The 15,945-nt window shown below is 37.9% G+C and overlaps 1 protein-coding gene across 4 annotated transcripts in view; it reads right to left on the bottom strand.

Annotated features, from left to right (window-relative positions):
- Positions 1-6,968: 6,968 nt before the first annotated feature.
- Positions 6,969-15,945, bottom strand: part of ANKRD28 (ankyrin repeat domain 28) — a 120,533-nt gene continuing 111,556 nt past the window's right edge. For 3 of the 4 annotated variants that reach the window (XM_014248546.2, XM_014248545.2, XM_005518925.3), the window contains exons 27-28: positions 13,880-13,971; positions 6,969-8,748 (exon numbers count right to left, since the gene is read on the bottom strand). In XM_014248546.2, coding sequence (XP_014104021.1) covers positions 8,462-8,748; positions 13,880-13,971 — 379 coding nt within the window. In that variant the 3' untranslated portion in view covers positions 6,969-8,461. Of the gene's footprint in view, positions 8,749-10,849; positions 10,927-13,879; positions 13,972-15,945 lie in introns of those variants that run through there. The other variant, XM_014248547.2, reaches the window with a different exon arrangement.

The raw sequence follows: 15,945 nt of genomic DNA, 5'->3' as shown, positions 1-15,945 counted from the left end.
GTCCTTGTGTTCCAGCTGCTCTGTTAGTCAGGCTGAAAGAAGCAGAGCACAGGAGATAGGAAAGCTGGGAGTCTGCCTTTATTTTGGTGGTCTGAGTAGGTTCAAACTCAAACCACCACAGCTACAAGGATGAGTCCTGAGACGTGCTCAATCAGCTCCTGCTTCGAATGAACTCAGCTTCTGCTGTCAGAAAACAAAACAACCAAAAAATTGCTGAATTTCTACCTTAGGATTTCTTAGATATTTACACAGAATTAGTGTATAATTATGGAAGATCTTGAGCTCTATCTCCTTCTCCAGTCTGTATCCCTGTGAGTCAGGCCCTTGTCAAGCACTGCTCTGATACAGCAGCACAGCAGGTTTGTTTATCCTGCAGCATATATTGGACAGAAATATTGAGAAGGGAATGTCTGTATTATTATTAGGCATAAACTTGCTGCTATAAAAGTAGGTCATTCCACCACAGGTTTATTAAAGATCATTAATTCTTTGGCACCCATACCATGTTCCTGCTGAATGCTGCACAATTCCAGGATTTACAGGGTAGAACAGAAAAGCATTTGCAGTGCCTGTTGATGCTTCTGCTTCTACTACCACATGACCAAGTCTGAAAGGATGGAACAGCGAACAACTGGAGATTTCAGCTCTCAGGACCCTCCTGAGGTCTCCACTTTGGAGGCTGAAAAACATGCAGCTTCATGCACTAAAATACTCTTTGGGATTTAGTTCCAGAGCAGACCACTACCACAGTAAGTCAGGCTAAACAGGTAAATAGCATTACACATATTTGCTATGCTTAAGGAAAGAAGAAGTATTTATCTGTGAAATACTTGCAAAGTGTGTCCCAAAGAGCTACTCTAACTCTGGGTATATTAAAATTGTTAGAAGCTTCCAGCCCTGTTGGAGTTTGCATGAGGCACATTCCTGTCTCCTCCCTGAGAAGTGCAGGCATTAAATCACAGAGTGTTCTCATACCTTGTTCCTTTCACCCAAAACAGCCGCCTCTAGCAAAGAGACACTGGGAAAGGTCCAACAGGCACTGCTAGACACACTGGATTACCAGAAGTACCTGCTCCTGCCTCCCACCTGATCTTTGAGCAGATGTGTGTCTGACCCGGGGTGACCATCACCACTCATTGGTGCCTTCTGAAGTGTGTGCTGGAGCAGCAATCCTAGCACTGTTCTGTTCCCAAATAAACCAGAGGTCCTGTCAGTGAAGCTACTTAGCACGTGCTGAGGAGGTGTGAGAAGCCTTCAGCAAGGCTGATGTTCACTAGTAACACATTGTAATGCAGCCCATCATCTAATGGATATGAACAGTTTTATTAAAGCTTCCTGAGCCATTCCTGTCTGAGAGTGGAACAAAACCAAACCAGGACACAAGGATTTTTGACATAGAGGAAGTAGAGCTGAAATCTAGAGCTGCTTTAAACCACTCAGTCTGTGGACCAAAGTGGAACCAGAATTTGTGAATTTGTACTGACACTAAATTAGAAACTTCCTTTCTGAAACAGGAGGGGATGGTGTCTTTAAAGGACACTGCTCCTGGGAAGGGTAACAGCCATAGAAACTCTCTGTCTGGGTAGGAGTAACAGCACACAAGTCAGAGGGGTTGGAAGGTTCCTCAAAAGGGATCTTGCTGCTTCAGGATTCACAGTGATTTTTCCAGGTGGATGTCAGGATACTCTCCTTACCGTGAGAGAAGCACCAGAAAGCACATCAAAGGAACAGCTAGAAAACAGAACCCTGAGTTGAGCTATCAAGAGGCATGGGAAGAGACTGAGGTGACACAATCTGTTCAGGTCAGAGACCTTCACAATGTCCAGCTGGGCATAACCTCCTTTAGGCAGATCTCAGCCAGTGAAATGGAAACCCCAAATATCCACAGGCAGAACTAAATTAAAATTATCATTCCATCAAGTTTTTAAAAGTCAACAACAACAAAAATACTTGGGTTACTGTGCTCTCCTTTTTCCCAGCCCTGGGAGAGCAGGTGTGGTCAACACAGGTCAGAAATCAGAGATAATAGTGGGACCCATAGCAAATGAAGTGAACTCTTGGTAGAGGCGATTAGAAAGGTTGAATTCATTAAGACTTTAATAGATTAGGAACATTTTTAAAGTTTTTAGAAAATTATGCTGACAGTTTGAGTAACAAAGTCTGGCAAGGGATAGGAAATACATGACAGGATACATTAATCACTAGATTGCTTTAAAACTATTTAAGCCATCTAATCTATTCATTTAACATAGAACACCTGAGATGTCAGATTTACATCAGATGCCAGAGAAGAAAACCTGCAAGTCTGTCCTTTGACAAGGCTTTAAAGCAGGTTTTGTTTTGTTCTGTTGTAAACCTGAATAGCAAAAGTTCTGGCTGCATCTATTGCAATTTTAATTAAAAAAAAAAAGAAAGATGATAAGGGTTTTTTTCCCCTCTTTAAATATTTAGTGAAATCATCAACGTGGAGACAGTTTGAAAGGCTCTTTAGGGTCTCTATTATTCAACTATGTTTACAGTTACATGAGGGAGAACTGCAAGACCTCTTTCCCAATCTCAGCTTAAAAATTGCCAAAACAAAGCATAGAATGGAGTGAGCTAAATTTATCCTAATGTAAAATAACACACAGCACACCAGGGGAACATGGATAATTTAAATACTGCTTCATCTGAAGAAAAATAGTGTGCTAATGAGACTGGGATACCAGGTTGGAAAGAGTTGCAAGAAATCTTCAAGTCCTGTAAGCAGGGACAGTCATCTTTCCCTGTCAGGAAAGTTCAGTTGTGAGATGAGCTGGAGAATTTGAAAAATTTAGTCACGTTTGTAACTAATCTTCCTCAGGGAAAGGAAGCCAAAAGAGTCTTGTGATCTTGCAGTGCTCTAGATGCCTGAACAACTCAACAAAATGCTCTTTCCAAGGCTGCCATTTCAGACCATTTTTCTCTCAGCAGGTCTAAGAGGGAACAGAGACCAGGCTGGGTACCTGGGTGACATTCACCACGTCCAGCCAGGCATTTCCGTCTCCTGAGAAGCAGTAAAATGAAGGGATTTTGTGATAAGGGGTACAGATTCTCATAAATACAGTAACAGGATAGTTTCTTAAGAATAGCCAGTTGTTTCACCATTAAAATTAATGCACAGTGATACCTTTGCACTTAACATTTGAAAACATACTGGTATTACAGTGAGCGAAACAAAAAGCCAATGCTATCAGCTAACAAAGAGGCCTGTGCTGTCTCTTCTCATTTAATAAAATATGACTGGAAAGAACCCACTAAGATCTTTGAAGCCCAGCTCCTCGCCCTGCACATGATCACCCCAAGGATCACACCACATTCCCAAGAGCATTTACCACCACAGGTTTCAGTCTGTAAAGTGTGGAGCCCCGTATTTTATAAATTCTTATCTTGTCCAATTCAGCTACACATTTAAATAAAAAATATGTTTTCCATTCCAATCAGAATTCTACTCCAACTATCCTGCCAGCTTCTTGCAGCACATTAAAGAGGATTATAAGGAAATCATCACCAATCACTGAGATTACTGCAAGAGGCAATAACTACCAATCTTGGATTTAAGGATTTGTATGAATTGGCTTGGCCAGCTTTAAGAATTTAAATACTTACTTTTTTTGGATATTAATATCAATTTTACCAAGTTTGAATTCAGACTTACGGAATCTGTGTTAGAAGTTTAAACTACTTATTAAGAGATTAAAAAAGGCTCTTCTCTCCAAAGTCTAGTTAGTCTGATACCAACAGGACTGGATTATCAGAATTTACAGTGGGAATCAATTTTTAATTGATTTAACCAAAGTGTGGTGCTTTTTAACCAAAAGTGTGATGGCATTTCTTTTGTGGATACATACCATCAGCAGAGGCCCATTGCAAAGTTGTGGGAGATGAGGAAGATCCTTCTGCTGCTCCTGCAGCTGTAGTCAGAGAAGCCCATGGAGCTGCCTCGCCTGCCCTGTGTTACATGGAGCCATAGAGCCCAACCTCCAGTTCTGCAGAACTGCTGTTTCCATAAACATTTACCCTTTTTATTTAGATTTCAGTTTTTTAAGATGTGAACTTCACTAATCCAAACATGGAATTGAGTAGTATGGGCTCCCTGCAGACATCTAGCACTGTTAAAAATGTTCCCTGATGGTGACAAACTTCTCACAAGTAATGCTAGCCAGTTCTTTGGGCAGCATTCACTGACACTTCCCAACTTTCTACACGCTGATCCTCTCACCCAGTTATTGCAGGATCAACAACAAAACAACAAAAGGTCAGCACACTTTTTTTTTTTTTTGCAAAGGAGAACCTGAGTTACCCAGACATTTGTGTTATCCCCAACCAAATGCATTTTATGAACATTCTCTTATTTATTTTTTTAACAGTAGATATAAATAGAGAATGTTATTCTGGGTTACTACAGTAGTTGTTGTGTTTAAATGGGCAAGACAGGAAGGCTAATTGCTCTCAAAACCAGAATTAATTGGGTTGGAGAATCTGTAAACATTATCTCATGTGCCTTTTTAGTCATCTTCCCCACAGTTCAGGCAACAGCTTTGGGATCTTCAGCACTCCTTTTAACATCTGTGTAAAGGTTAGAAGAAGCTGAACTTTAATTAAAGTATTAATTTTTACATATTAACTTCTTTTTCAACCAAACATTTGTTAATACTTTAGCCTGGCAGCTAAAACATAGACAAGTCAGAATTTTAAACAAAATAAATTACCAGAAAAAAAACACCCAAACAATTGCAACCAATCTAAGTTTAAAAAGTGCCTAGAATAAAAGCTCTGACATGTATTTATACAAGTATTTTGGAGACATCTAAGCATGAGAAGGCAATAAAAACTTACAGGAGGAAAAACAAATCAGGACACAGAGATTTTATATGAAATTACACAAAAAAAATCTCAATTGCGGTAGGGTCACCCCTAGGGGGAGACAGACCGATTCATCTTATCAGAATCCAGCATTTATCCTGCAACATGACACTGTAACGTAACAGCTCAATCTATGAGATTAATATGAATTTGGCATTTTCTCCTGCAGAACATTTATCCTGAGAATGGAAAACCCATAAAACATCCCAGAAGTCAGAGTACACAGAAAGCTGAGCAGAGCCAGCTGTCCTCATTCCTTAAGTCCATCTGATTTTTTCTCTTCCCCAGGACATAAAGGGTTTCTTTTATTCTAATATATTGCTTCAGTAGTCCAGCCAAGGCTCACTGCTCTCCCTTGGTGAAAATCCAAGAGATTGTTTGGATAAATGCTGTAAGAACAGCTGTGCAATATTAATCTGTGGAAAATCAGGATTTCTTTTAGAAAAATGGACATTCCAACATAACTTTATGGAAATGAATAGACCTCCAACAGAGGTATGAACATTTTTAATATTTAAACCCCCACCAGACACCATCATCATTATTTGCTTTTCAGAAACGAGGAACCTGCTGTTTCTTGACCTCTCATTAAGGAAGTGGTGTCTGAGCACAGTAGCATGGTCTTTAAACAAATCATGTTCCATTTTTGGAATCAGACCATATTATAATAATAATCTCAATTATCAGTTACAAGGCACAATTACTATCCTACCCATACTGCCAGGTAGTAATAGGGTTTTGTTGGTTTTTTTTTTAACAAATACATGCAAATTGTAAGGTACAGGCTCACTGAATAAACTGCAATGATGAGATAGATGAGATACACAAATCATGTAACTATGAATTCCTAGGTGGACTTAAGAATTCACAATTAGGAAAGACAGATATTTAGCTCAGAAAAGTTCACAAAACCTAAGTCAAAATAATGCAATTTAATGCAGTGAGAAACATTTCCTCAAGAGGCAAGTAGCAACAAAATGAAGGGCACAATTTCTAATTGACATAAGGAAACACATTCAGCAACAGTTTTCTACATGTCCCTGTATTCCATATCCAAATCTTTGACTTTTCAACAAACTAATGCCATCTGAGCTTTTCCTCCTCTGTCACCCAGGCACACAGTGGTCATGAACAACTCAGCCTCTACTGCACTGCAACTTTTCTAGTAGGAGAGGAGTGTCCCCTGCTATAGTTTGTGCCCTATGGCTACAGACACCACACAGAGATAACAGGTCATCTCCAAGTCAGACAGAGGTTAGCATAGATAATAAAAGTGTATTAATATCATCCTTTCACAGTGCTTCTGAATTAACATCAGACAGTTTCACAAACAGAAACATGCAGCTGTTACCTTTTAAATAACAGACACGCCACTTGGTGTTCTCATCAGGTTTACCACAAGTTTTTGAGGAAAAAATGGGTCCATGCTGCTTCAGCCTTTGAATTTAAATGGTTGTCGAGAATCCCAAGACAGGCCAACATGGATGTTGTGAGCGCTGCCTGTGGCACAAACATCACTGCCACAGAGCTACACATGAGAGATTCAGAGGGAAGGGAGCACAGAAATCACAACCTCCCTGAAATTCTCCAACTCTGCTCACAGATAAACAATGAACACAGGCACAAATGGTTAAGAAAGCAGTATTTATAAGAAAGCCTAAAGGAATAATGAAATAATGTAATATTTAAAATCACTTTAAGTAGCTCACCCTCACTTTAGAATTAAAATCCTGCCAAAGCCTTTGTGAAGATTTTATAAACTCCAACAGTTCAACAAGAGACTTTGTCATTAATTCTTAGTACATACAAATAAATTATTCATTAGTAGAACTCACATTTGGGTTTTATTATACTCTGTAAAATATACAGGAATCTTGAAGTACTGAAAGAGTGCAGGTAAATACAGTATTCAAGCAGTCACTATTTCTATGTACATGCTCATTAATTCTTCAAAAACCCCACAAAATTATCAAATAGATCAAAATATTGTCCCATGTTTCCACATTATGTTCAGAAAAGCAGTTGTTAATTTACAATATCAAAGATTTCCAGTTTCACAATACAAAAAAAGGATAAAAATGAAATTGGAATCAGTTTGTAGTAATTTATTTGTACTTTGCCAGGACATGCAAGGATTCCTTGCATGTACATGAACAAATTCACTTGAAAAGTAACAGTTATAGTTAAAGCAGAGCCAAATAAAGTAAATTCATGTTTAACAGACAGAACTTCAGCTTACTTATGTCAGTTTTTCATTCTTCAGGCAATTAAAAAAAAAACCACAGTAGTCTGTTATAAATTAAAAAAAAATAAATTTGGGCAAGTCTGAACTACATTACAGGGACCTGTTTCTGCTGTTTATTTTCTAAATGGAGCACAACAAAGATACACAGCTCTTCCCACAGACCAGACACTGTACTTTTTTTTTCTAATAGGGAAATATACTTTTAAATTCACCTCCCCTCCTCCCTCCCCCCCTCTGTAAATCTGGGATTAAAAAAAAAAAATGGTGACAGGGATATACAATTTGAATCTTACATACAAATTTATGTTGTAAGGAAGTAGATAAATTACTGAAAAGAACTTTCAGTCACAACAGGGTTATCAAGACATTTCAATTCAATTTTTTATGCAGTTTCATAGTTTCCAAGTTACTTATGTATTTTTAAATTAAGAAAAATTCCATCCAAAACCCAAAAGTTAAAAAAAAAATCTCTAACTGTGCAACAATTACTTCTTCCCTCCCACATCTCCCACCCCTTCCTTCCCTTATTACACTGTACATTTTTCACCCTGACTTCACCTTGTTAGCTGGTTTAATTTTAGTATTATAAAAGTATGACAGATAATTTTCATTTCACCTAAAAGAAAAAGAAAATAAACTTAAAAGCACATCTGCTTTCTTTCATGGTACATTTAATAGTGTCGGAAGGCTTTCAGATGATTAAAAAAAAAATAAAATTCAACATTTAAACCCAAATCTAAGCTTCTTTTCCAGAAGTAATTAAGGTTTGGTTGAAATAACTTCTCAAATAACCTATTCCAGTTTTCACAAAAACGTATTTAATTAAAAAAATCTTTAAGTTATTTGGTCCTTTGGCAATTTGCAGCACAAACAATGCCTACTGTACCAAACTAATTTATTGCCTTCAAAATGGTTTTAGGTTTATTGAGAGCATATGAATTTAGCATCCTTTGTCTTGTACAATAGTGTTGTTCATTTACACCAAGTTGGGTGCCCAGTCTGCAGGAATTACTCCTGGCACCAGAAACAGAATGGTAGAATAAAGTTAAATTAAACAGTTTTGACATTCTTTTTTTTTCTTTTTTTTTTTTTTTTTTTTTGCCATGGATTCCAAGTACTTATTCAAGAATTTATGCTTCTTCTGCAAAATATGCTCTTAAAAATCTTCCTAGAGTCTCACAGATTTTTTTTTTTCTTTAATATGCAACCACAATAAAAAAACATCTTCTCAAAGGTGGGTCCTCCTTCTGAATTCAAACAGCAACAGCTTTCTTATAGCACGAGTCCGACCTTCCAGCATGAGGGTTCACTCAGACCTACAAAAAGTATCTTCTAATAGGTCTCAGAATCTGAGTCATTGAGCTCGTCTTCTTCTGTGTAGGGGTAGCCACCTTCCCTGCCAATATTGTTGAAAGTACAGTAGGAGCTGTGGTCACTCCTCATGATAGGCAAGGAATCGAAGGTGACAGTTTTTGAGGTGTTGGTGTAATGATTAATGGCATTGAAGGTGAGGGAGGGCAATGTGCTGCTCGATGAAACAGGCATCATGGTGGCCAGGATGAGAGCCAGGCAATCGGCCACGTCCTTGTTGGGTGCGCAGGCCAAAGCTGGCGTGTAACCTACAAATCAAGAGGAAACAAAACCTTCATTTAAAATAAAGACAATGTACAATTTTCTCCAAGTTCATACAATCTGTCAGCTGCAAAAGTATTTTATATTGCTTAGTTCCGCACTGTTTAAAAAAACAACAAAAAAAATGAAATAAATGCATTTTCAATTAGTATTTTTAAACTTCTGGTTACGAAAACATTCTTGAAATTAATGGGCTTTGCAAAAAAGATGTAATTGTTTTGTTAAGCACAGCCAAACATTCTAGGCCAGTGAGAAAAGCCCAGATCTGAAAAGGGTGAGGAAGTCACCTGGCTGAGGACAGACAGCTAATAGCAGCCAGCAGTGATAGGTGACGGCATTCACTACAGAGCTACTGCAGAAACTACAGCTCAATGTTTCTTCATCCAGAAGCTCCACCATAGCTCTTCATCACAGACAGGTATTTTAATAACACTGTGCTATCTCAGTAACAAGCTGGCTAAAGAATCAAGGCCAGTCAGTTGAAAAGGCAGAGTATAATTAACTTATACTTTATTACAATATTAAATAATATAAATTACGAAACCAATGCCCAATTTTTATTTGCACAGTATCAATTAAGAAATCCAGAGAAGTTTGAGCTGAAGATGTCAGCTGGGTTGGCAGGCTAGAACTTGCACGGACACCTCTTGGTTGTCCAACTAAACTTCTGCCAGGCATTGGTGCTGTGACAACCCTCAAATGCAGGAGGTCTTGGCCTATGGAATGATTTGCAGTCAGGTCACATAGCTGTGAAATCTCTTCTGGGTTTCTGTGGCTCTAATAATCCTCCACCATTGTTCCTTCTGCAGCTTCCCCTTCTCTGTGTCCTTGCCTCTACTCATTCAATTGTCAAAAAAAAAGCTTGTAATTCTCCTCAGCAGAGATCTGTGCATTGCTCCTGTCTCAGGCTTCACCGTTCACACAATGCCTGAGGGTGAGTTCTGGCACAGGTCTTGGTGCATCTACAGCACACCAAAGGACTGCACTTGGTGGTGCCACTGGCAGCTCTAAAAGCAGGGCAGTCTCTTAAGTACAACCACAAATCACAGCTAGTTCTGCTGCCAAGAGCAGGACAAGTTCCCCTCCCTGGCTCCACTCAGCAGCATGTTCCCAGGTCATCCTGCAGTATCTCTCTGTGTGGGACACAAATGCCCACAATGAGCTCAGTAGGAAGACTCATATTCAGGCACATTTGGGAGTCTGAAGTCCTGCACTACCCCAAGGTCCACAACTTTAAGGTGTACAACATCCAAGTAAAAAGCACACAAGTAATTTTAAATAATAGATAGCTTTAACGCAAAGTGCATCATAGACTTCTATCCAGTCTTTAGAAAGGCAGGGAAAACAAGGCAATGCTCATTCTACCAGCAAGTGCTTCAACTACTTCAAAAGAATCATCTTTATTTTAGAAGTAGGTCCAGATCAAGTTTTAGGATAGAGCTCAGGAGCAACTACTGTATTGTACAATTGCATGTAAGTATTAAACCAGTAAGCACATTATGGAAAATAACTGTAGCTAGAAATTAAGAAAACAAGCAGGGGACAGTCTTGCAGTTGAACTATTATTCGCTCAGGACAGACCTTGTGCTTGATGCTTTGAACAGAGCAAGACAAGAGTCCCTGCCCAAAGGAGCACACAATCCAAGGAAACACAGATAAGTCAAGCACAGAACGCACCAGCTGACCATGCGATAGGGCCGTACAGAAGTGCAGCGCAGCGGATGTTTTCATTGTTAGTAAGGTACCACAGCACTTAAACAGCTCAGAGTTAACAGTGACAGTCTGCAGAAGAGATACATTTTGAGAGGATTCAGAAGCAAGGGCCAGAGCTCGCCACACCTGGATCATGACTGCATTTCAGGCATGTAAGGCAGAACAGAAGGCTCAGAACTGATACTCAGATGCACACCATTTAATATCTACAGTTGCTGGAGGTTGTATGAAGGTAAGATGACACACAAAGTAAGTTTATTCAAGCTGGTCATATTCAACACCATTTCTTTCACTAATGTGACTTGATTAAAGTTCAAAGAAGAAAAACAAGCAGTCGTCTGCTATTTTTAAGGGTTTTATTTGTTTTCCCCCTTCCCCCCTCCCCCCCTTTTAAAGACTTCTAGGGTCTTGAATACCCATGTTCCTTCTGGAGCAGAGCATCCCAGTTCATCCTAAAAAAGTCAAAAAATACTTGCTTCTGTTAAAAGTTCTCTGTTCTCTAAAAACTGTGTTTATAATTAATATACAATTGTAAGTCTTGAGCTCCTGGCTCTCATAAGCAGGAATGGAATACCCCAATTTTATTCCTGCCTTAGACATAGCAAGATGAAGTAACTGCTTACACCACGGAAGACTGACATCTGTGTCCTCCACCATATTAACTTATATTAACTCCACTATATCAAATTCAAATGTATAAGAACAAATTGTAATTTTATATCACTTAACTGCAGAGTGAGAATTCATAAGTCAGGGAAACAGCAGATATAAATTCTTTATACTTCCTTTGAAGATTATATTGGTAAATGAACTGTCTCCACTGAATTAAATACTCTTAACTCAGCTCTCCTGTAATGGTCCCCATAATCTGCACTTGTACCTGCATAAGGCTTCACAGAACAACAAAATATTTACTATCCTCATTTGTAGATAGGGCAATAGAAATAGAGAGAGTTGGGGTAGCATCCTTGCACAACAAAAAACAAGAGCCTGCATGATGGACACTGACTAAAGGCTGGGGCTCCCCCTGCCCAAAAACAGAGCTGCTCCTTCCCCTGGGGCATGAAAGTTGCCAGGAAGGCATCTACAAGAAAATCAGAGGGTTATTAATGTGGTCAGTGCAAGGAGATCAACTGAATGAGGTATTAACACTGGGAAAGAGATGAGAGTCTAAGGCACAAATCATATTATAAGCACTTAAGAGAAAAATTCCTTCCAGAAAACTAGACATCTCCAATATAAACTAAAATACAAGTTAAATAGTCAGGAAAAAAAAATACAAGACAAACAAACAAACAAAAAAAACCTGAAAAGTTGGTTGAGTGACAAAATAAAACTTCATATGGAGTCAAATGAAAGAATAAGCTAATAATTTCTTTTAAGACATGCAAATTTTCATTAATAACTTCCAATTCAACAGAATTTTTTTAAATGAAGGCAATGGCAGTTTCATCATGACCGGTGAGGAAAAATGGGGGAAAAAAGTGATAATAAGAACTGATACAGGACTGAGAATGAACCCTCAACAGAACTGCTTTGGGGAAGTATACTGGACATTTAATTTGCTGTTTCAACTGCATTTAATCTATTAAGAACCAAGAGGATTACTTTTTTCTAATGATATTAGTTCTTAAACAAAAATGACCTCACCACTTTAAGAGATGCTCCATGACAAAAGCAGTGTGATTTCAAATTCAGAATTTTAAAAATCTTATAAACTATTTATAAACTGAAATGCAGGTAACTGGAATGATGCTGGCTTCTTTCAAAGCTCATGTTTTTCAATAATGAACTATACCTCAGATACAGCAGCAGAGGACTCAGTTTATACAGCTATAGATACAAATAGAGACCGCTTGCAAAAAGTGAATGTAGTTTTTACAGGAAGGGACAAATTCAAAGAAAAAAGTGGATCATCACTCCATAACAGCTGAGGCTCTGCTGGTTACATGATCCATATATCAAGACAGGCTTCCATGTAAAATATTGAAACTTTCTAAATCTAAAACTAAACTGCCATATCATCTAATTCTGTATGAAATACCAATCTTGTTTGGCAGATCACTGAACTTATCTGGACTACACTGAAGTAAGAGAATGTCAGTTTTGTGATCCAAAATATTCCACTGCCTAGTTCTTCAGTCAGAAAAAGAATTCATCAAGGCTGCTTGCTATATTCTCAAGGCTGCCTAAAATTTTGTAAACAAAGCAACTGCTATAAGAAAGAACCACAGTGAGGAAAAATATTAGATGGTGCTCAGACTTACTTTAAAATTTAAAATGTAAGCAGAATTAAAAAGATATTTAGATCCCCAGGCTTCTGGGTACCTTGATACAAATGTTTTTCCTCTGTTATGTCAAAGATCCATCCTAACAAGGGACTGGCTGGCAGTATATGGGAAGCTCACAAAAACGCAAATGTCTCCAATCAGCATACATGTAATAAGAAACAAAAACAAAAAAGGTACATCCTTCAATCTTTTCTTTTCAGGGAGTTTCTTCTAGCGCTTACTCTTGTGCCCTATTTTAGGCAAGGAATGATCTTGGAGTCACCCATGTCACTTTAAGCAGTGTAATTTGAGATACACACAGAGAAAGTCACAGTGAATATGGAAAGAGGAAAAATTTTCCGAACTGGAAATATAATTAGAACTATCAATTAGGCATGTCACTTTTGGAATAAAAAACAACAAACAAACACAAACGAAGCCAAAAAGCAAACAATCCATTGCCTCTCTCCTCCCCAGATCCCAACTACTGCTTTCATGGTGTAAGAGGCAAAGCCTTATACTTTCAAAAGCACAGCTTCAGAGATCCACAGATATCTTACATGAAAATACGTGAATTAGTCAATAATTCTAATTTTCTTTTGTTCTTACAAGATGCAGGATTTAGTCTCGTGATAAAGCAGTTACTTCTTACTTCTATGTGCCAAAAAAATCGGAAGAGCCAGAAGCTTGAGAATAGTAATTGTGAGCTGTAAATCATACTAGCTTTTAAAAGCTAACACCAATATACCTAACTGTGACAAAACGAATAGCAATTGAATCCAGCTTCTTAACAGCTGAAAGTTATATTTTACCTTGAGTATTATGTTTTCCTGACCATTTTTGGTATGCCAAAGCTAGTGCATTTATAGGTGCATCATAAAACTACTTTTATAGTGCATCATAAAACTACAAATGCAAACCAAACATTTCTGTGCTGTGACCTGTACAGTTCTGAAAGTTTTCATTCTCCCTACACTTCTGCTGCTTTGCTAAAAAGATCCACCACCAACGCATTTTTTTCTGTGAGGGCAACCTACTGCAAGGCTTATCTGAAGTTTCCAGAGATACTGCTTTTCAGGGAATTGAGTTGAGAACCACAGTTCCTTACAGGGAAACAAAGTTAGATTTTTCTTACCATTTTCATCTACAGCAAGTACACTTGCTCCCTTCCCTAAAAGCTCTTGAACTACAACCGTTAGTCCATTTCGAGCAGCAACATGCAGAGGTCTGTGAAGACAAGCAAACTCATATATAATCCTTAGAACAAGTCATTAAGTAAATAGGTAGCTTGCATCTAGTTAAACGTAATACTTATACTTCTATGTTATTTACATATTATATAAATATTTTAGATGTAATAACTAAGATGAGAAACTCAGCAAATCTCTTTTCTTATTGCAAAGAAACTCTATAATACCAATTGTGAACTTTCTTCTTTCTGTGGCAGTACACAGTGAGGAAGCAGCTGCTAGTAAAGATGTGCCTGCTTATGGACTTTATCATGTTAAAAAGTCAGAAACACTTGGCACCCTTTTGTTGATAAATCCCCCACTCAACCGCTGTAACAGATACTGTCACATCTGAGAATTACTGCATATCACTGCCATCAGTCACTGGAGCTCTAACAGCAGAATGGCAGTTGTTTGCTGCTACATGAAAATGCTCACAAGAGATGCAGAAGCACTTCATCCATCTGCCTTCTAGAAACCACTATATTCCATTGTGATTAGAGATGAAAAAATATATCACAGTATAATGCATGAAACAAGAAAAGCAGATTACTTTTCAAAACCTCAAACTACTAACCATAAATCAATTTTGTGGTGACTTGTTCTATAAAGGAAAGTGTAGCTTTATCTCAAATATTCTAATTATATTTTTTTCAAATACAACAGTTTTTCAAAATTGGTTCCCACTGGCTTAAATAAAACCTTACCATCACTCAGCAGGAAACAGAATAATCAGCTTACTCCCCTTCTGCTTTATATTGCTCTTCATTCACACTAAGATTCCTGAAGTTGTTTGAATTAACTATAAGCTATATTTTAAGCTGGAAACAAATGCCTTACTTAGATATCAGAAATGCAAAAGATACAAACAGGAGCAGCTGTATCTAGGGTGCTTACATTAAAACATTAAAAATTCAAGAACAACCACACCCCACAGATATACTCAAAAATGTACTGTAATTAAAATAATTTTTATGCAGATACAATCAATTTTAATGCTTATCTTGCCACAAAGAAGGACTTTGTTTAAGCTGTTCAGACAGTCAATTTAGTTATTAAACATTTGCTAAAGCAGTAATATTTTAAACAACTGTTAAAACCTTGCAATCTTTATAAACACTTCATGGAGGTGCAAATGTGTACCTATTTTATCCCGTGACATCTCTTGATCAAACTATTTGAGCCAAGGCATGTGGGTGGAATTACATGAGCCTATGGTAGCATACTTTGCCACATCTGTTCCCATCTCCTTTTTGCTTTTCCTTCTCCCAAGGCATCCTTGCTTAAAGCCAGAAATGAGGCAATCAATCCTTTCCTGGTTTCTGGTTATTTCATACTGCCTGAGGTGCACCATGGTGAGCAGCAAAAGCAAAGGAAGAATTATTACTATTTTAACTCCTTAATTCAAGCTGGTATCAGGGAATACTTGGAAGCACTGTATGAGCTTGAATAGAGCAAGATTCCAAAAGGGATGTAAGGCCAGAATAATATGTGAGTTGCTTACAAGTTCCGGAGTAAGACTGTTTTTTTGGCTTTTTTTTTTCCTAAATGAACTGTGACAGCATTACTGAAGCAGTCTAATAATTCATGTGCATAACTCAGCTATATGTCATGTGTCAAGTATTCCCTGTAACACAAATGCATTCTGTAAAAGGAAAAAATGCCGAAGAGTCATTTTAGTAGCCCACCCTGATTGGTATGACAGACCACACATTTCTAAGGTTTCCTTCTGATTTAGGCTAACCAAATAGGTTTAATTTTCCTTGAGAGGTGATATTCAGGAAGGTTTAAGAATAGTGCATTCTCCATGATATATAATAGAAAATAATGCTTCATTCTTGAAACACGAAACAGAAAGCATGCTGAAGAATAAAAGCATACTTCTGGCAAGAAACTGGGTAATTTTTAAAATAGAAATATCTCAGTCTACGGGCAATCTCAGTGGATTGCAGTAACTCCACGCAGGAATCAC

Source organism: Pseudopodoces humilis, chromosome 1 (assembly GCF_049639895.1).
Source record: "Pseudopodoces humilis isolate 2021_Gansu_Grassland_sample_001 chromosome 1, ASM4963989v1, whole genome shotgun sequence".
Classification (NCBI taxonomy): Eukaryota; Metazoa; Chordata; class Aves; order Passeriformes; family Paridae; genus Pseudopodoces; species Pseudopodoces humilis.
The sequence above is the reverse complement of the archived record's forward strand: the minus strand, read 5'-3'. Positions and strand labels throughout refer to the sequence as shown.